The 21,286-nt window shown below is 40.1% G+C and overlaps 1 protein-coding gene across 1 annotated transcript in view; it reads left to right on the top strand.

Annotated features, from left to right (window-relative positions):
• Window positions 1–17,005, top strand: part of klhdc3 (kelch domain containing 3) — a 28,830-nt gene extending 11,825 nt beyond the window's left edge. Inside the window, exons 9-11 of the mRNA XM_083922785.1 lie at window positions 9,193–9,266; window positions 10,691–10,769; window positions 13,512–17,005. Coding sequence (XP_083778911.1) covers window positions 9,193–9,266; window positions 10,691–10,769; window positions 13,512–13,578 — 220 coding nt within the window. The 3' untranslated portion in view covers window positions 13,579–17,005. The remainder of the gene's footprint in view (window positions 1–9,192; window positions 9,267–10,690; window positions 10,770–13,511) is intronic.
• Window positions 17,006–21,286: the final 4,281 nt, after the last annotated feature.

The raw sequence follows: 21,286 nt of genomic DNA, 5'->3' as shown, positions 1-21,286 counted from the left end.
CCTTTCATATTGATCCAAAACAGAACCCCTCTGTTGATACTTATTCCCAGTTTATGATATTTATTTTACCTACAGGAATTTGTTCAGGAATAATTTATTACTTTAGTGAAGGACACTAAAACTATTAAGTCCGAGAGCCCTCTGCTTTCAAAGGGGTTACACGTTGGACTGGACATAACACTGAGGTGTGTTAACACTAAACACATTTGTAAAACAAACACCAACCCCATGATATAGGCTTAAATGGATAAAAATACACAATTATGAGTTCAACTCTCTAAGTGTTTAGTGTTAGGATATGCTTGTATATAGATCTAATGAGTCTTGATGTTTACATTGGCTTTCTCTATTTTGATGCTGTTTATTTGGTTGCCATTAAACAGGATTAAATGCACGATATTCTTTGTTTTGTGAGGATGTTTTTAGGCACACACTTGGTCTTCTTTTAGGGTAAATGAGCAGAGTGTGCATGTATGAATGACAGGCTGGACATTAGTGGCACTATTGAGTGCCACTTACGTCAGTGTAAACAAGCCTGCTGAGCTGCAGAAAGGCGCGAAATTCTGCCCCATCTCTGATTTATGACCTTAGGGAGCATTCTTTCTCACGGAGTGCAATTTGATATACCCTCAGCACCTCTGCTACACTCATTTACTGAGACCTGCTCACTGCCCCACGAAGGACGACCCGTGCATGACTAACTCCACCTGCACTGACCTTCACCTACACACACAGGCAAAGAGCAGCGTACTTTGCTAAATCCTGTACATCTGTAACTTTTCTCTCACCTTCCAAAGAACACTGCTAAAATTGAGTTGCACATGAAGACAGTGCCGTATAGATTATAGATCTCCTGTAGAGTATATGTTGTCATCGTTGGCATTTATCACACTCTGTTTATAATTGCTTACGCCAAGCCCAGGTTGGGCTAAATCTGGAAGAATTTTAAGCTTGGGAACAGGGCATACGACGAGGGGCAGGATGTGCACAAGGACATGACAGATTGGCATGCTGGGAGCAGACAGTTTGGAATCTGCGAAGGCGAATCTGGCACTGGCCCTTGAACTACTTAGACATGACGACGTGTATTCATTCCATTATATTTTTAACAATGTATAATATATATTTACCAATATATTTTCTACTATTAATGGTGTTCATGCTTCCCTGACGGCCATAATAATGATTGGTTTAAATAATCTGTTTGTGTGCAGATGTTACTCTGTGACTGAAGGCTTGCTTCTTCTGTTGTTTGGTAAATGTTAAAAGGGAAAACAAGTGGAGATTTTGTGCCTTATTGGCCCTTCAGCACCTTTGTGTGGACTGCTGATAATAAGGGTGCTTCAAAGGGGTTTTAATTGCCTTTCACTGTGAGAAGCAGGGACCAGTGGCTGTCTAACAAAGGCAAAGTGACCTTTAACTATGAATGAATGTCTTTAATAGCTTTGTTGTGCTTGGTCAGACACAGGTAAAGTCTGTCACCCTTATTTAATTAAGAAAAATTATTTAAGAAACCAAAGTTTTCATCCAAATTCATATACGCTCAGACAAAGGATGGTGAGGTTAGCATGAATGTCCAGTCAGACAGGACAGTTTTACACATGCTAATGTGTGCCACCTATAGGAGAGATGAGTAGTAGTAGCAGCATCATAGACCTGAAAATAAAGACATGTTGATGTCCCGACCTACAGTCAAAGAAGGTAATCGCTGCCTCTTTTTCTTATGTTAGCTGCTGTTTTCTTACTGTACTACATTATGGCTAAAATAAAAATATGAATATGTCGTTTTTCTGGCACTGTGACTCTACAGTTGCCCTACATTTCATTAACAACGTTCTCATTAAACACACTATGTCCTTATAAACTCAGGCACAGCTGCACTCAACATCTTAAATTGCTGCTCTCCCAAATATGTTGACCAGTGCATGGTATTTTTGGAGTCTTTTGAAAATGAGAAATCATGTTGTGATTATTAAAGCCTGTGATTCACTTTCTCTGGATCAGGTCACTGCTGAGATCTACTTCCGGTGCAGTGTGCCATCTGTGTGTGTTTGCAGTGACTCTATGTATTCACATGACTTAATGACTCATAGCTCTTGTCAAGCTGACGTCAGAGTGGTGCACATACACACGCACATGGTTGCTCCGCTCTGCCAGTCTTAACGCTTGTGTTCCATTTGGCAGTATGCACACACTATGCAGATCTCTTGGTACAGATGGAAAGCATGCAGATGCCATTACTAACATTAGATGAAGAAACATTGATGCTTCATGTTTTTGTCTATTTCTGATTCATTATCCTGGTTCAGTCTACAGTGCATCCGGAAAGTATTCACAGCGTTTCACTTTTTTCCACATTTTATTACGTTACAGCCTTATTCCAAATTGTATTAAATTAATCTCTGTCCTCAAAATTCTACACATAATGCCCAATTATGACCACGTGAAAAAAGTTTTCTTGAGAGTTTTGAAAATGTATTAAAATTAAAAAACAAGAAATCATATTTACATAAGTATTCACAGCCTTTGCTTAATACTTTGTAGAACCACCTTTGGCAGCCTCTACAGCCTCAAGTCTTTTTGAATACGATGCCACAAGCTTGGCACACCTCTCTTTAGGCAGTTTTGCCCATTCTTCTTTGCAGTACCTCTCAAGCTCTATCAGGTTGGATGGGAGACGTCTATGCACAGCCATTTTCAGATCTCTCCAGAGATGTTCAATCGGATTCAAGTCTGGGCTCTGGCTGGGCCACTCCAGGACATTCACAGAGTGGTGCTGAAGCCACTCCTTTGAGATCTTGGCTGTGTGCTTGGGGTCGTTGTTCTGCTGAAAAATGAACTGTCGCCCTAGTCTGGGGTCCAGAGCACTCTGGAGCAGGTTTTCATCCAGGATGTCTCTGTACATTGCTGCATTCATCTTTCCCTCTATTTAATTTTGGCTCTGAGGTCTACGGACAATTCCTTTGACTTCATGCTTGGTGCGTGCGCTCTGACATGCAGTCAACTGTGGGACCTTATATAGACAGGTGTGGTCTTTCCAAATCATGTCCAATCAACTGGATTGACCACAGGTGGACTCCATTTAAGCTGTAGAAACATCTCAAGGATGATCAGTGGAAACAGGGTGCACCTGAGCTCAATTTTGAGCTTCATGGTAAAGGCTGTGAATACTTACGTAAATAGGATTTTTTTTATTTTTTATTTTAATACATTTTCAAAACTCTCAAGTATACTTTTTTCACGTGGTCATAATGGGGTATTATGTGTAGAATTTTGAGGACAGAGATTAATTTAATACAATTTGGAATAAGGCTGTAACTTAATAAAATGTGGTAAAAGTGAAAACGCTGTGAATACTTTCCAGATGCACTGTAGGTGGAAAATGCTAAATATTGTTTGTTTTATAAGCAGTGTAAAGTTCTAATAGATTTTATTCGTCAGTTGTTCTGCCATCTTTGAGTTTTCAGGTTGGGAGAGTTGGTTGCTGTTATATACTCTAAGCAAGAGGGAGACTACATAGCAGGTAATCTCACTGGTAGCCAAAACATCCCACCCCAAAACATCTTGTTTAATCCACCAGAATGTCACCATGATATTTAATCTGCGTGGAATTCAACTGGTCATTTCAAAACAGCAAGTTGTTGAGCCGGAGAGCTCCTGCAGAGTCCAGGGATTTTGTTTAGTAGATCAGGAAGGTCAAAAGCCAGGTGCCTCGATATCACCTACAAGACCATTTTTGCACCTTATCAATGACTGAAAGGGCTGCTGTTATGATAGTCCAGCCAGTTAAAGTGTGGCTTGTTATCATTGTTGAACCTGACAGTTCAAATGTTAGACTAAACACAACATGGGACTGAAGCAAAACTTATTCTAAAACACTTGATTTTCTTGCCAGGGTTTGAATGAAAATTCCTATCATCTGTCATTAACTCTTGAATTTAAATATCATTATGGCTGCAGACCCTGCACCCTATAATGTCTTCAGATCTGCCACAGTGGAACTTGGCTCCATGGAAACGCACCTATCAACACACCATAGATTATGATGCCACACACATGTTGTCGTTTGGCCTTCAGTGTCAAAGGGTAGCCTGCAGAAGTTTCCTTTATTAATTGTCTGTGTGCTTGTGTGTGCACGCTTAGTATGTCCAAGATAAAACCTGTCAAACAGTGGAGGTGACCCCAGCAGGATATGGGGCATCCCGCACGTGTCGGGACAGGACCTCGGGGCAACACAGCAACACTGTGATTTACTCTTCAAAGACAAGCTCTTGATAGTATTTCATCTGCATCTTAACCCTCTTTAACCCACTAACAGGCTGTATACTTTAAAGTGTCATAGGGTTGAGTGTTACACAGCAGCTCAAATAAACAGCCTGCATAGTTGAGGCTTTGTGATTCTGTTGTCCACATGAAGTCACATGTCTAAATAGTAGTAGTTTAACTTGTGATTTACCACTGTCATCACAAACACCTCTTGGTGGTTTTAGGTTCACGCTGTGGAACAATGCCATGCTAGTAAAATAAAATGTGACAAGAGAAGTACACAGAGTATGAGGCTATTTGTTAGGGGTGTGACACCTCACCATTCGATTAAATTAAGATTCAGATGGCTACAATTTGATTATAAAACTATTATTAAGAAAATAAATTCTAACCAGGATTTATTTTTTATCACTATTTGACTACTTGCTACTTTTAAAACAGCATATTTATAAATATACACACACAGAGATGAATTTACTTCCATTATATTTAAGTTATTTAGATACAATTTGCACGAGGAGTGTAAATGCAGAATTATTATTTTCATTTATTTTGAAAAGAGTAAACGTTCAACAGTAGCTCATTGGCCATAATTCTTACTGTAACAGTTAACACTTCAATACTGGCATATTGTCAATATGAAATAAATAATCAGTAATGCTTCATCATAAGACTGTGGCCTGTTGATCATTTCTGTTCTTTATACAGAGGAGGCTAATATGCACATGTTAAAGCACATTGAAGCTGGGCTTAAGCACTTTAACCGCATGCTTGCATTTACCACAACAACCATTCTTGGCAGTGAAATAGGCTACAAGGCTTTTGTGAGTGAAAGAAAATGAACCAACTAACATGACAGGAAACAGGTGTAGCAATAGTTAACAAGCAGACTATGAAGAGATAATTACTTGGTGTCCAAAAGTACCTAGTTTACTAATGAGCTACTCGTATACAAGGTATGAACCTTTACCATGCATGTACTAAAGCTATGGCCTGTAGCCACTGCACGTTCCTCAGTATTTGCTATTGTGAGTGTCTCCTATTAGGTGACTGACCTTGACACTAGTCTTCAGGAAGTAACTTATTTTTCCAAAATTAATCTGCCAGTTATAGACCAGCCATTTCGGCTTTCCCTTGTATGTTAACCAGCTGTGTTCAAGGTCCTGAAACACTATTTTATGTTGTCCTCAGTTAACAACCTGTCCTAAATGAAGTGATTACAATTGTGTTTGTTGGACCGTTTTTTTCTCTCTAATACCACCAAGTCCAACTACGTTTTGTCCATAGGGGTTGCAATTTGAGATGCATGCTTTACTAGCGGCTGGCATCTCCTCTGTCTAATCTGAAGCCAAGCGTCTCTCTCTGGGAGCCAGCTGTAGTTTGTGTCTCACCCTCTGCATGGGGCTTAGGTCTGGGCAACTACAGGTCTTAATCCACTGTCCAGCCACTGCCCAGGAGGGGGCACAGATAGCTCGGCAAGACGAGGTGAGACAGATGAGATTAGTGCAAAAGAAGTGGATGGGAATCTATCGTGATAACCAAGTCTGTTGGATTCGCTTAAGAAAGCTTGGCTAAAAGGTGTTGCAAAGTCTTGCAGAATTCTTAACAGTCATGTAAACCTCTACTACCAGATCCTGTCTGTAGGCTTTGTGATTTTAAACAATTGTTTTACTTTAAAGTGACAGTAAAAATAGAGGGCAAACAATTCATGTTATTACCAAATAAGTGTGGCTATTTGCAGTAAATAATTATTTTTTTAATAATGGCTTGACTGTGTGACATCATGCATGCATGCATGCATGATGTCACAGTCCAGCCACGATCTTATATTCTTTAAAATGTTATTAAAAAAAAAAAAAAAAAAAGTCAGTTTTCTTTTGTCCTACTATTATTACCTGTTGCCAACGTTTCACTCAATACCAACGTTCATGTCTGGCCTTCCTGATAAGGTGCTCTGCAGGAAGTTGTAGTGTGTGATGAGTTCCTGTGAGCTAGACGGTTCTGAAGGACCAAAGTTCAATAGGCAGTGGAGAAAGGAAAAGGAAGCAGATTATATCACTCCAAGAATGAGGATATGGCCAATGAAGCCACTAAAACATGCCCAGGACAGGACGGTTTCTAGATTTATTGTTGAGTGTTTAGGGGTTGCCCATGATTTTTTTTTTCCAATGCTCAATCTCTTTCTTGTCACGTTAGTGCAGAATTTGTTGTAAATTCCTGGACACTTGCAAGTGTTCCCAGGCTCTGTGTTGTTCCCTCATTAGCTTTAGGACTGTAGTTCTGCTCTTTCTTCTACCGTTTTGGGACCTTGGGTTGCAAGATAATGAGCAGGTAGTGCATTGCTAGAGAGGACTGGCAATTGGGTGATTAGACACCCTCATTGAGTGTTGTTTGTAATAGCAACCAGTGTTTTTTTTAGTGGGGGAGCGGCATCACTCAGGCCTCATTCAGACTGGGAACCACTGCTGCTGTAGGGGGAGGAGCACTTTCACACATAGTGATACTTTGCTGATCGAGTAACAAAGTGACCCATCAAACACCAGGATGCCATATAAAGTCGCACACTGTGACTTTCCCGCTTCCAAATACTGCCAGTCTATCAGACACCTCTTACCACCCATGTTTCCCCCCTTCCCTTGCTGCTATGATCCCCTTAAGGCTCTTCCTTTTTGAGGTGACCAATAAAGCATTACCATTCACTAATGTTCTGCTGAATTTCACACCCAGGCTGACATTATCCATGAGCATGCGAGAAAGGCTCGTCCCAGGGGATGCAATCTTCATCTCCCTTGTTGCTCTCTGTTAAAGCATCCTCTTATCTGCACCCATTCACGCGTCAGCATCCAAGGCCTATACCCTCTCTCCATGTGAGCTTGCACAGTAGTTGACCGCTACTGCAGTGTGCTCTATAGATATAGATGCTGCTGTTCATTATTTCTGTTATGGAGACAGACTGCTGATGTTAGTGTCATTTCCACACATACAGGATTTAATGCAACCAATAAACATTCAAATTTGTTCTATTCATAATGTGGCATAGCAGTTTTTATCTTTGTTCAATGGGCATAGGTAGTGAATAATTAGCATGCGGCCAAGATGTAAAGCCAAATTCATAAAAGATAATAAAGGTTGTAATATTTGAGTTAATATTGAAGATAATATTGTGACCTGCGACTGAAGAGGACCAACTAAAGCAAATGATGATGCGCATTGCTACAGACATTATTGGCATTGAATAGGCGGCAGTTTGCTTGGTGTGTCAGGACATTTCAGATTGAAGTCCACTAAATATCATCTCAAGAAATGTACCGTAAGGTTCAGTGTCACGATGAAAGTCTCTAGCCAGTGTTCATGCAGGTCCAGTTTGATGTTTGATATGTACACTATGAAGCCTTTGTAGCAATCTGTTAATTTCAGCATTAGTCCCTATTACGTCTAATGTATGCTCTCGAGTGGATATATTGCTTAATTCTGCACGTAAAGGTAGCATTTATGAGCCATCAGTGTTCATTCTATTGGTTATGAAACAAGCTACGCAATGAACAGCCGGTCCAGTAAAAGACAGTCTAATGATGACGGAGGGGCTTGGGTCGAGTTGGTTGAAGGTATTCTGATAAAGGCACATGCTATAAGCCCGGGTGGATCACCTCCTGGGGGGCAGGGGGCGTAATGACTTCCCCAGCTGGCCCCCTGGGATGACTGTGCTCGTGCTCTGCACCTCTCCTGGCTGCTTTAAGCCACTACCATGTTTGTTTAGGGAAGATTAGCAACGTAAAACCCTTACAACATCCTGAACACGCAGCAAAGGGAGACGCGATGGAGAGGACAGCGGGAAAGAGGAAAAGAGATTGATGGGTTTAGAGAGCGAAGGAGATAGTATTTTAGAGAACGGTTTGGGGCATGAATGAAAAATGGAAAGATATTAAAGGAAAAGTGAAGTATAAAGCGTTAAGTGGTTTCTGCTAGATTGCTCCACCAGTACTGTAGTGGTGTCTGATTGAGTTTTTGTTTGGATGCATGCCAGTCACTGGCCAGTCCATGCGTAGCAGAAAGCATCTTGTGAAGCTATATTTAAAGGACCAAAATTGGCTCCAGAATCCTTCAGTTATTCTCCTTGAAAGATATTTATAGACACTAAACTGCTTGGTGAATGCACCTGTCTGGTTTAAACTGTCCCTTGGGTCGTGTAAAACTGTTAAGTGCATTTTTATCCACTAATATGGACAGGTCTCTGGGTGCCCTGTGGATATAAAGCAATGATGTGCATCTAGTACATTTACAGGAGTATACTAACTGCCTTGTGGGAATAAATCTTCCTTAAGATATTAGCTGAACTCCCACAGGCCGTAGCCTATTTAAGTTGTGATTTCATACAGTATCCTTCCAAGTAGCCATGTTTTGCATTTTGATTGAGAGATACTAGGCTTTCCTAAGCTGTGGTGCACCAGGTGTGTCACAGGTGTGTGTTGAGCTGTGGCAGGAAACAGATGTGCAGTGATATGCACAGGTCTGGGAGACTATCAGCATCGGCCAGCCTGCCGTCTCATTGCTGTGCTCCACTTCCTGTGGGCTTTAATCATGCCAACCCATGATAAAAAGAGCAGAGCACTGTGTTAAGAGCACAGCTCCTTTTGAGAACAATCTGTGACTCACTGATTATGAAGCTTAGTGACTGAAGAAAACTGGTAAGAGGGGCAATGATAAGGTACACTACTGTCAGTCTGTTGGTAACTAATTGTTGGGAGTTCTAGGAATGACTTGAGGTGTAAAAACTATAAATTTGCCCCATTAGCAAATACAACCTTGGTATGTTGTGTGGTTCATGCTCGTGATAACAGACAGGAAGTTTAAAGAGTTACTGTTGTCCTCCTAGACTGGTTTGAAGCTTTGAAAGTTACAAAAAAAAAAGTTTTTTTCTCTTTACAGCCCCTGTCCAGAGCAAGGAATGGGGGATGAATTTAACCTCATGGATCATTCAGACCTGTATATCTTAGACTTCAGTAAGTATCCCTGCATAATCCATGTCTCTCTTGTTAGCTTCAAAGGATAGTTCATATTTTTTTGAAGTGTATGAGCTACTTATACAGTCAGTGTATTACCCACAGTAGATGATGGTTGGCGCACCCTCAGTTTAGGAGAAGCAGACAGCAGGCTCGACCCAGAAGCAAAGCAATGTGCAGCAGCAGCTAAATGTATTTTAGCCACCTTTCTTAAAAAAAAAGGCCCACCTAAAAAATATAAATTTACAATATTTTCTATGTTTTTACCTTGCCACCAGAGAGGCCTTTTGAGTTCATAGAGGGATAGTTTGGATACACCAAAATATCACAATTACCCAAACAAACCAATCAGGGTTTAAAAATGTCTGTTTTTGTCAGAGGAGAGAGCATAGGTGGATATAAAAGAGAGCATAGAGTTCCCTGTCGGAAAGGGCTGTCTCACAGCAGGTAAAGCAATGAAAATATTCTAAATATAGCCTACACTTTTACCGTACATGTTTTTTGGATGGCTAAAATACATTTTGCTGCTGGCCCTGTCCACAAAAGTACGTTCATAGCTTCTGTGTCGTGCCTCCTGTTTGCCTCTCCAAATTGTGATCGTAAAAACTGTGGGTAATACACTGACTATGAATGAGTACTGCAAACAAACCTACTTCAAAAAATCCCGAACTTTTCCTTTAAGATGTGTAACCTGCATATGTTGATATTCAGTAAGATGCATAAATCCCCATATACAACCCTAGGTTGCCTTTGTAAATTGCAAAGGGTTTTCAGCTGCCTTGAATAAGGTTAAATAAACTATCTGGTGGTCTCCTTACTGAATTTTATAAAACCCATACCTTCCTTACACCACTGCTTAATTTCTCACCTGGACTAGTATGACTGGTCTTGGCCCTGCTCTGTGTTATCACATGGGGTACTTCCGTCTCATGGACTACCAAATATAGTTATTTCCTGCCTGTACGGGGGAAGCCTGTAATGCTGTAGGGTCACAGTTTTTGTGCAGGTGGGGTTTACACAGGGACTGGCAGTACCCAGTGGCATCCCCTGTGGCATACGCTTCCACGTGCCAGTCGCGTATGCCTTCACACTGTTTATCACTGAACATATGGTGGAGCAGACATGACGGTGATAATAACTGTGAGGAAGTTAACAATAAGATGATACTGTGTACTATGATTATTTAACACTGGCATCATCATGTCCTGCATGCTCTCATGAACACTGTTGTTTGTATCAGCTGCTGTTTATTTGGCATGATCAGAACATGGTGATTTTTACACCATGGGGAGGAAATCAAAGCCCTTTCATCTGCAGAGTCTTAGATCTGACCTACCTGCATCTGTTTTGAACTACCACAGCTGAAGTGGATATTTTGAATATGATTGGTGTCTATGACTCATTGCACCTTCTCTTCTTTTCAGGCCCTAATTTGAAGACGTTATGCAAAATAGCTGTTATTCAGTACAGTCTGGAGCAGTCAGGACTCCCACATGATATCAGGTCAGACATGCATCCTCTTCTCGGACCTTAGAGCTATTTGGTCATAGAACTGACATATCGTTGTTCATGCTGTTTGTGTGATTCTCGTCATTGTTGCCAACACTCTGTCTCTCTCAATAATGAGGCTGTTTTTCATAGAGGCAAAGTATGACTCATTATCCTCCCATTTATCCAGCAGTTAGTTTTATTCAGGCTTTTGTCTGACTTTATTTTAATTCCCTACATGTACAATTTGTAAGTAATTATATAATCCTCCAACTAATAGCTTGGAGTTTTGTGCATAGAAAATCAGAAAATCAGGATTATACTTTAAATGTTAAGTCAGAATTTCTTGTCTAGCACAACCCAGCTGACAAAAAATAACTTAATAACAGGCCAAGTGAGGATCACTGAGTTCAGTATCAATTTGGTTCTTGATTCATTCTGTGTCATTGAATCCTTCCCCTTCCGGTGGACCTTATTTCTTATATACTGTATGTATGTATGTATAGTAGTCAACGGCGAGATACATCATTTTTTGCTCCACTTCAATGGTGCTATGAATTACACTTTCATTTTGTAAGTCAAGAAAGTCCCAGTTTGACATGAAACTGTTGAAGTATAAGACTTAGAATATGTAATTAGAAGGACTACACACTCCAAAATCTTTTCAAATAGATAAACATAGTATGTGTAATTCTTGGCACTTTTCAAATGGGATCAAAAAATTGTCTCTCACCATTGACTGCCGTATATCATTTCTGAAATAAGGTCCCATGAGGGACACCAAAAGGGGAGGGACTTTGCATCTCTACTGGTTAATTTGTCTCTTTAAAAATTTTGAAAAATCGCCATTTCTGAATTGATTCATTTTTGTGCTTCTACTCCACAAAACATGCACATACAGCCACAGAACAACTTGCTTGCTATGAAGCCAGTGAAATATAGTGATATAAGACAACAAATAAATAAAATGCAAAAAATGACTTTCTTAATAATCCATAATTTTCCCCTTTCATTAACAAGTTTGAAAATCATTTTGACACATAACATCCAGAAAGAGACGCAGACGTGAGAGCATCACTTTGATTCGCTGCGGCGTTATGAGCACAGGGTGGAGTTGTAATAACGGTGTTAAAGCAAGAGTTGAAAAGATACAAATGCAAAATAAATGATCAAAATAGTGTTTTCAGCAATTATTCAACCTCTTTTCTTTTTTCCCCAGTGATATATAAAAATAATATTCACACAGCCATTTCTCAATGAATAGACTCATTAGTAGACAAGTGAAATTGAGTGGTTGCACTATTGTGATTTTAAAAAAAAAGAAAAAGAAATGTACACATGGACCCCATGGAACTTGATACTAATTACTCCTCTTAGCTTCTCATTACTCTCCCACCATCACTGCCACCTTGCACACTCCCCACTTTGCAGTTGTGTTTCTAACCCTCAGAGGGTTTTCGGTGGGGTCACAAGACTCTGGTTTACTCCCTTTGCCCCTCACTGGCATCTCCACCTTCAATGCCAATCTCCCCTCTTAAACACACACGTGCACAACAAAAAAACGAACAAAGCAATTGAGAAGGAGTGAGTGTGAAACCAGAGCCAGTGATAACAATCTGGAGCTCAACCTCTGACCTGTCAGCAGGTCAGCACTAGACCGTGTTGTCAGCCCCTGCTCCTGGTTCTCGTGTTACAGCAGGGCCTTCCCTCATCCTTGTCCACATCGTAGCCCTTCAATCAGACAGGGAGGGGAGGGGGGCTGCCAGCAGAGGGTGAGAGTAAATGTCACACAGTTGCTTGATTGACTGTCAATTTATTAGATTTTTAGCATCTTAGATATTTCAAACCATAAATGTCTGTTTTCTAGTTGTTGTGAGGTAAAGACATCAGGTATTGCTTATATCTTAAAGCCAGCGTATATGCCCACAGTGCCATAATCTACAGCAATCCAAATCTAAATTCTTTTGTTTGGAGCCTTTAGTGTTCCTGAAGATTAAGGGTACCTTCACACTTAACTTGTGATCTTCTGGAGTACCTGCAAGTCCCAGCTTTAGGACCTTTGTGGCATGTCATACTCCTCTCTCACTCTCCTTGATTTCTGCTCTGACATCTGTCAAATATACCCAAAGATTAAATCCAAAAAACACCCTTAACTGACTGATCTCCAAATCTGAATAGATGAATGGTTCATTTGCACAGATATCTCTGTTTTAATTATTCAACTAAATCATATTTTATTTGGTGTCCAATCCAGGGAATATCAATCGAACTGGTGTTGGGTTGTTTGGATAAGAGATCTCAATTTGTTTTTTTGTTTTTTGTGCAGTTGAGGGAGTTACAATCTAACTACTGTTGGTTTATTCATTTTTAGAATGGCTTTTGTTTTTACAAATGAGCTCTTTAAATATAGCCTTTATAAATGCCAGATCATTTGGTAACCATTGTATCACACAGGCACTTTAGCATGCACTTATTTCCCGTGATCTACCACAAAGTGAAAAGGATTTAAACCAGAGGTGTTTCCTACCCCATCTATTTTAGCAGCTCCCCAATAAAAAGCGACTGGACCGTAATATTAATGGGGGTTTGTGCCTATTTGTTGGTCATTAATTATGCAGTCCAAGGTCCAGTTGGACTATTAATTGTAAAATCAGACTATAACTAAAAGGCAACAACAGTTTTTTTCTTTGGACTAGACCAAATATGTGAAAGTACCCTTAGATCTTTGCCTCTGATTCTTTTTGTTGTTCACTCCAGGTGGGAACTGGCAGCCATGACCACCAACAGCAACATCAGTCGGCCCATCTTCTCCTCCCATGGCTGATGCAGCTGAATGTGAAGCAGAAACCAGGACTCCTTGCTCCGTTTCAGGACGATGAGCTTTTATCTTTCTAATCAACTGAGCTCCGACGCATTGTTTTTGTAGAGTTTGGATCTGTATGGGATTTATTTTCCACAGTCTTCAAGTGAAAACTTATTAATGACCAAAATATCTTGCGTATGACTTCATTGGACACCACGAGCGCTCTCATGTCCAAGGACCCTTGAGACACTGGTTACGTGCGACAGAAATTGTTGACACCTGTTCACCTTTTTGTCTACTTTCTAGCCTTTCTAGAAATCCAATCAGCCTATGATAATCATAGACTTCTAATCTTAAGCACAGGAAGAGACAAGAACTTCAGCCAAAGGTCTTGACAGCTAACCTCTTTGTTGAGGATGTCATCCCGATGTCACACTCAACAGATCTTCACCAAGAGAAAAATGTCAACCTTCTGTTCCAGATATAAAGACACTGAGATGGTCATGAGTTTGTGTATCTTGCAGCTATAACTTGGTCATCAAACCATGCTAAACTACCAAGTCTACTCGGAAATGAAGACACCGTACACGGAGTGGACATGGCTAACTTATTACTTTGGTGTTAAATGCAAGGAGAGAGAGAGAGAGAGAGGGAGAGTATTGGGTGTGTAGTGTTATGTTTGTGAAAGGTTCTGTTTGAATAACTCACTGCCTAGCCTTTTCCCAACTTCACCATCACATGGCAAGCACCTTCTTGCTCTCAAATTGTCTCAAAGGTGATTTGCAGGGCGGCTGAAGTGAGCCGTCTGTCTGCCTTGTAAAATAATCAAGTCCATCTACCTCCCCCAATAGCATGTATCATTGGGTCTTCAATAAGACTCCCCGTACATTAGACATCTACTTCCCCCAGAAAAATAGCCTTTTTATAGGGAAGATTATATTTGCGGTCGCCTGTCGTATTCTTCCAAGAAATGCTATAGTGTCAGAAGAGTGCGACTCACCTGCCCCCTGCTCCCCACTCCCCACCCCTCCCGCTGTAGTTTTTCTTTTCGGTGCCAAATGTAGAAGGGAATCATGATGCAAATATATACTGTGTATGTTTGTAAGCACGTGATCCCGTCTACTTATAATCCCAGCCCACCTGTTTCAGTTGGTCTGTTGTTGTGGGGGAAGATGATCACGTATATGCCTAATGTAGTTGTTCTTCTTATAGACAATCCTACAGCGTTCAGACTTTCCTCGTGCACCTGCTTATTTACAGTGAAAAAACGGAAAAGTGTGCACGTGTGTTTGTGTACGACGATGAGCAAGGCTAAACCTGAGCAGATGTTAATGACGCATAAGGGCTTACACACTCACCACGCAGCTGGGAAATTACTTGGAGTAGCTCAAATTGGGGTTTTATCAGGATCAGGTTGTGTGTTTTTATTCTAATTCAAATTTTAGAACAAAACTTTGATAACACAGGAGTGGTGGTGGTCTATTTTAAAGCTTTTATTTCCATCCACTTTAGTTAAAGGATAAGGTTGGGTGATAATCTACATTTTTGGCATAGTCAACAAATCCCATATTAAGACCAAAAACCTGTGATGTGTCCCTCTCCACACTTCCATACCCTGTGCTGTCTGACTCTCATGTGTTCCTACTGAACAGTAACAATCTAAGATTAATTTCCTCAAACTACCGGGCACTGCAGTTCTTAAGAGTTGTTACTCAAATAGAAAATAAATAATAAATAAATAAAGCATTGAGGGGATTTTTTCAGTTGAGGATTTAGTGCATTTGCAAGTACGTACGACAGCAGGGCGGCGTATTTATGATCGACGCAAAGTGAACTAATGTGGCCATGGTCATTGTTATGAAGAAAAATGCCACCTAGTTTAACTCTGTGACGCATTTATGTGTTTTTATCATAGTTTTTGGATACCAGTGAAAGTCCATGGAGTAAGATATATCCAGCTTTGGAAACACAGACAATACTCTGTTGGTTTTGGTCTTTTTATGAGTTTTGGTTACAAAAAAAAAAAACACAAACTATCGCCAGACTTACCCTTTAAATGTTAAAACTAAAAATACCAAGTCATTTGGGATGTTATTGTGATGAATCCCTTGGCAAGGATGAATATACAGGCAAAATAGTTTTATTTGTACTGCCTATTTATTATTATGAGGATAGAAATTGTGTAACCAGACACTTGTGAGATTCATCAATGCTTTTCAGTCCTGGTCTTTGGGACCATGTGTGCTGCTGTTTTCTGTCTGGCCTGATGGTTAAATTGGATCTGTGTCAGTCTCTGATTAGGCGGTTGGAATTAAACCCTACAAGGTCCCAAACATCAGGATTGGACAACACTGACCTTCATGGTAAATGTTTACAAATGTGTGTGTTTCATGTAAAGCAGTGTAAACAATCCTAAACGCAGGTTAAAGTCACCACATAACTGCACTAAAGCCAATCGTGGCATGTCAGGCCTTACAGAGAGGAGACATGTCGATGCTGCTTTTTGCCTCGGTAGAGTTCCAGATGTTTGAGATGTTTGCCTGCCCAAACCAAGTCTGACTATTATTTATAGACCGGTGGTGCCAATGTGACTCAGTCTTATGCCCTGTACACTGCACATGGACATATCACACACTCGATATTCCTCAGTACCCCAGTTACTTGGACTATACAACAGCTGATGCAGTGAAACCACAGGGAAGCTAATCGTGTGTTCACAAAAAAAGACTACTGGTGAACAAATCAAACTGTTTATGTGACCCCAAATGGTCGTCTGCAAAACTGATATTTGTTTATTCCTTCTTCTTTCTTTTTTTTCCCTAATGTGTGGTGTGGAAGTCATTTTTTTCAGGATTTTGGTACTTGTGTGTGGAGATTATGGGTGATGGTACTTTTAGTCAAGAACTTTTCAGGAATATCACATGAAGTAAATGCTAAGTAAATGACAATGTAGACACTATGGTCAGAAATAAAATACCTGCACAACAGATGTCCTCAGTGATGGTCACTCACTTGCCTCCAGTAAGGCAATGCTTATGACAAGTGTTAGTGAATTAGCCTAAATCATTTGGCATTACATTTTTAATGGCAGTTATGTATTACCACAGTTTGTGAGGCTCCTGTTATTTCTCATTTACACTTAGCAAAGGGTTGATCCGACTTGGAAGAGTGACACTTGCTTTATCAAAAAAGCATATGCCAACCTTCAAATATCTACTTCTGTCAGTGCACCATTAAATAATAGCGCATACTCATGATAAAGTTATTTAGTGTGAGCAGTAATTTTTTGCCAAGCAGAGGTATGTGACCGAACTGATTTCATGCCAGGAAGTATATTCTCTGTTTAGGGTTTACAGTTATATGAACAAAGAATACTTGGAGAGAAAAAACAGAACAAAGTATGGAGTGTATTTGGATTCATTTTACAACTGTGCAGGCTCCCTATGGTTGTTGTTTTTATTTTATATTTTACATTTTTCAGAGGGGACTGTCAAAGTTGGTCAGGACTTCCTGTGCAATATGCTTTATTACTGTATCAATAATAAATCTGAGACAATTTGAGTTAACATTTGTATCTAATTTAAATGTGTTAAACATTCAGTTTCTTTACATACTTCTTCCATTATCAGAACGTTTTGAGTTAAATTGTGTTTTTTAAGCTGTTTGGATTTGGTGAAGACTAAACTGACCGTGTCACCACAGTCAAAAGAAAATGCTTACATATTTTGCCAGTGCAAATAGACTCTTCTAGCCTGGCATCACCAGACTAATTTGCAAATGCATTTTAGTCTGGGCCCTCTCAGTTCATTTTTGACATCAAAGGGTGTTATCAGCTGTGCAGAGCAAAATGACTCTGGATGCTTTTGGATGGAGCTACAATCAATCAAAGCAATGAAACGCCAGAGCTTGCTCTTTGGAAAATGGCAGCTGGGTCACAAAACTAATACAGCGGTACACTAAAATGTGTTTCTGAAAACATTTAATGCAAGAAATAGGCAACACAATTACAGAATATGAAGTCATATTTGATCAGTGCTGCCTAGTTTGAGGGTTTTATCTGATTTTCCTGAGCCGGGCCGGAGAGTGATGCTGTCTGTCATCGTCTTAAACACACTGAAATTAATTAACGGTTGTGATTTGTCTGTCTAGGCCCAGGTCAGCTAAAATCTGTCTGAATGGGAGAGAGGCCAGACCTCTCTGCTTGAATAAATGAAACATGAGTTTGGCAGATTTTTCTGGTTTCGAGGCTAAAACTCTACACAGTGCCCTGTCTAACTACCAGCCGGGACAAGGACCTTAGGAAGAATAGCTGCTTCAATGCAGGAGCTAATGAGGATCCTAAATAAACGAACAAGAGTACCAGATTTGGACCAAGAAATTATTAAATATTGTCCTTTTTTTCTCTATTTTTATTTTTATCCAGTCTTTTTTTTAGGAGGAGAGCTGCAAAATCATACAGCTAAACTTGGATTTAGACTTGTGGAGGCGTCCCACCAAACGCATAAATGATCATGTCAAGCTACATGTTTCCACTCAGTGAATTTGATTGTTTAAAAAAAAAAAAAAAAAAAAAGTCAGATGCATTGTGATTTCCACCTCTTTATCTATGGATTTCTGCCTCCTCTTGGAGCTGCTGTATGTGTCACTTTATAGATACCAGGTCTTTGAACCCTGCAGCTCCCCAGTTTATGCTTCCTGCTGAAATCCAGAGTGCTGAATCTTTCCCAGCAGGCCTGTCTGATAGCCCTCATCGTCTACTTCAGTGGGTACTCTGAAGCCATGGTGCCACCACCCCCCCACCCCCGAAACTGGCTGTCAGACTACCTAATGAGACGTGTGCGGCTGTATTGAGGGGGGTCCCATCATTAGAAAGTGTCTCACACTGAACCCCAGCTCCAATCTTTGCCTCTGCTACCAGTAGCAGCCGGGCAGTTTGTTCTTGTCTGTCACCAGCCCCGTGCTATAAAGCCAGTGTTATCTGCAGTGTTAAGTGCAGGCCACAGACGTAGGGTCAGCTTAAAGCGAGGCAGCAGAGACACCCTGTCCCGCCTGGCCCCGCCGCACACAGGAAGCAGGGCTACGCTGGGTCCATCTGTCTGGCCCCGGAGCCTTCCTTCGGCCAGTAACGCAGGCGCTAATGCAAGGAGACACTTGGCCAAATTACTCTCTAATTTCCCCTCAGGACTAAGACGATCCCACTGGCCCTTGAGAATCAGACTGAGGATTTGTTCGGAGTGATTTGTTTTGTCTTGTCCCCCCCCCCCCCCCCCATATCATTGTGCAATTCCCTCACTCAAGTTCTAGTTCTCTGCTGCGTCGTTGAGGCCACTAAGTTGGGGATTTGAGAAAAGAGGCATTAAAAGAGCATGAGCCCTCAGAGGACAGAGGCTGCGAAATGATGGAAAAGAAAGTCAACATTTCACAACACTGAGAAACAATGAAAAACTCCTGTAAGCCTTTTGTGAAAGGCAAGGCTTCTAGTATGCCTTTGTCATGTTTTGTGACGCCCATAATCCATTCATCTGGTAAAGGAACTCATTTTGTGTGAGTGAAAAAAATCAGCCTCTCAGTGCGTCACATTTGCAGACCTGCAGCTTAATTCCCCTCCATCAGGGTTTTAATTGAGTGACTAACACATGCAGCTAAAGCTCTTTGAATAAGAACTGCCATAGATGACTGCCGAAGAAATCTGTTGAGAAATGAAACGATGATGCATCAAGCTGGTTTTCTGCAGAGATTCAAATGATAATAATTTAAATAATAATGGCATCGCAGTTTGAACTCTGACGCTCTGCTCAGGCTGTTGTGTCTTTAACATGCAGGATTAATTATAATTTTAAATTATTATAATATGCCTCCATTCTTACAATTTTCTTCCATGCAATTAGTGTGTAGTATTATTCTTACTGACTACTAACTATTTTATGTAGTATGTGTGTAGGAGAGACAGGGGCAGGTAGTATCCTAGTAGGCAGATTAACAGGATTTTATTTACAGTAATGTTAAGCTTCTTATAGAAAAACTTATTTTATTATTTTGTGTTTTTCATATGCTTATTTCTGTTGAAAAGAGGAGCTCAAGCCCAGTCTTAGTTTTGGTTAATAAAACCATACAATCCCTGTCGTATAGGGAGGCTAGTTGGAGAATTGAGTGATGAGATAGCATCACGAGATAGTTGTTTTACTGTGGAAGCAGCTCTATTCTCAGAATAAATAGCAATAGTCATGCACTGACAAAGTATATTAAGTTTCAATCATTTAATGAAATATTTAAGAATAAATATATGAAATAAGTAAGGATTATGTTTGCATGGCCTCAAGCAATCTCATGTTTCAGATGTATACAAGTTGTTGTGAGACAGAACAAAGACACATTTCACCTCACACAAGTCAAGTCAAGTTTATGTAGCACAATTCAACAACAAGACAATTCAAAGTGTTCCACACAGAATATAAAAAGCATTGAAAAGAAACACAGCAATGGCATTTAAATCCCATATAAAATGACATTCAAATAAAATAAACAAAAGATTGGGACATTTCTGAAAAGGAAGGGTTTCATTCATACAACAGTTGAAATGATCCAATAGTATTGCACTGAAAACTAAAGTTTAGAGAAAAACCTGAAAAAAATAAAGGAAGTTTTGTGTATCAGAAAAGTATTTTTCTTATTTCCCCATTAATCATCTCATGACCCCTGGGATTTATCTTGTGACCCTTTGGAGGGACCTGACCCCTAGTTTGGGAACCAGTCAGGAGCCTAACTGTATATAAAGTCTTTAAGCTGCTGCACATTGATGCATCAGTGTTAATTATGTAATTTATTATGACAAATCATTCACAGGGGTCATTTTATACAAAAGCACTTTGACTTTTGATGCTTTAAGTAACTTTATTTCTAACTCTATAACTATAATGAACTATATTTCATTTAGCTGGTAGCCTAATACTACTGCTTTTTCTGTACTATTTTACATTTAGAACTTTTACTTTTAATAGCCTCTTTTTTCAATGGGTAAAAAAAAGTATGGCGTCTCTAGCATTATATATATATATATATATTAGTTCTGTTTTCAAATGTATATGTTTAAACACGGGGTCATCTGACCCTTCCGCCGGGTAAATAGTCCCTCAGTGTCAGACGTTTATACAGTATGTAAACTAATTAACCTACTAATGAATTGTCGCACAAGACTCGGTAAGTTTTATTTTCATACAATATTAATATTTGTCTGTTGTTTAATTGATTAACAAAATGTTTGCACAGATCAAGGATCGACACCTGCAGACGGTTGAAATCATACTATATACTATAACGCAATCCTGCTATATTTATGACATCTCGCATCATTACGTCGCCAAATCGGATCCTGCGTTCAAACTGGATTATTTTAGGGCTCACTTCACTAAATATAACCCGCCTCGATCGTTGTCATCGCGTCACAACCAGTAACATTATCCCGTCTAGTGTTTTTTCTTCCCCACCGGCTGAGTTGGATGAGAGGTGTCGGGTTTGGGGCTATAAAAGGAGGGGACGCGCACATGGGCTCCACACTCATCATCCAGACCAGAGCCTGCAGAGGTAATGTATTTTCTCCTCACAGGGGGATTGCTGTTAATTTCCTGGGCCAACTTTATTCAATCAGTTTTTACTCCAAGTGTGTTTTCACCAGGGAAATACCCTTCTGACTGAATCTGTATGTTCTACTCTAGGTGGCTACATCGGCGTC

Source organism: Echiichthys vipera (genome assembly GCF_963691815.1).
Source record: "Echiichthys vipera genome assembly, chromosome: 11".
Taxonomy (NCBI): domain Eukaryota; kingdom Metazoa; phylum Chordata; class Actinopteri; order Perciformes; family Trachinidae; genus Echiichthys; species Echiichthys vipera.
This window is presented reverse-complemented; position numbering and strand designations above follow the sequence as displayed.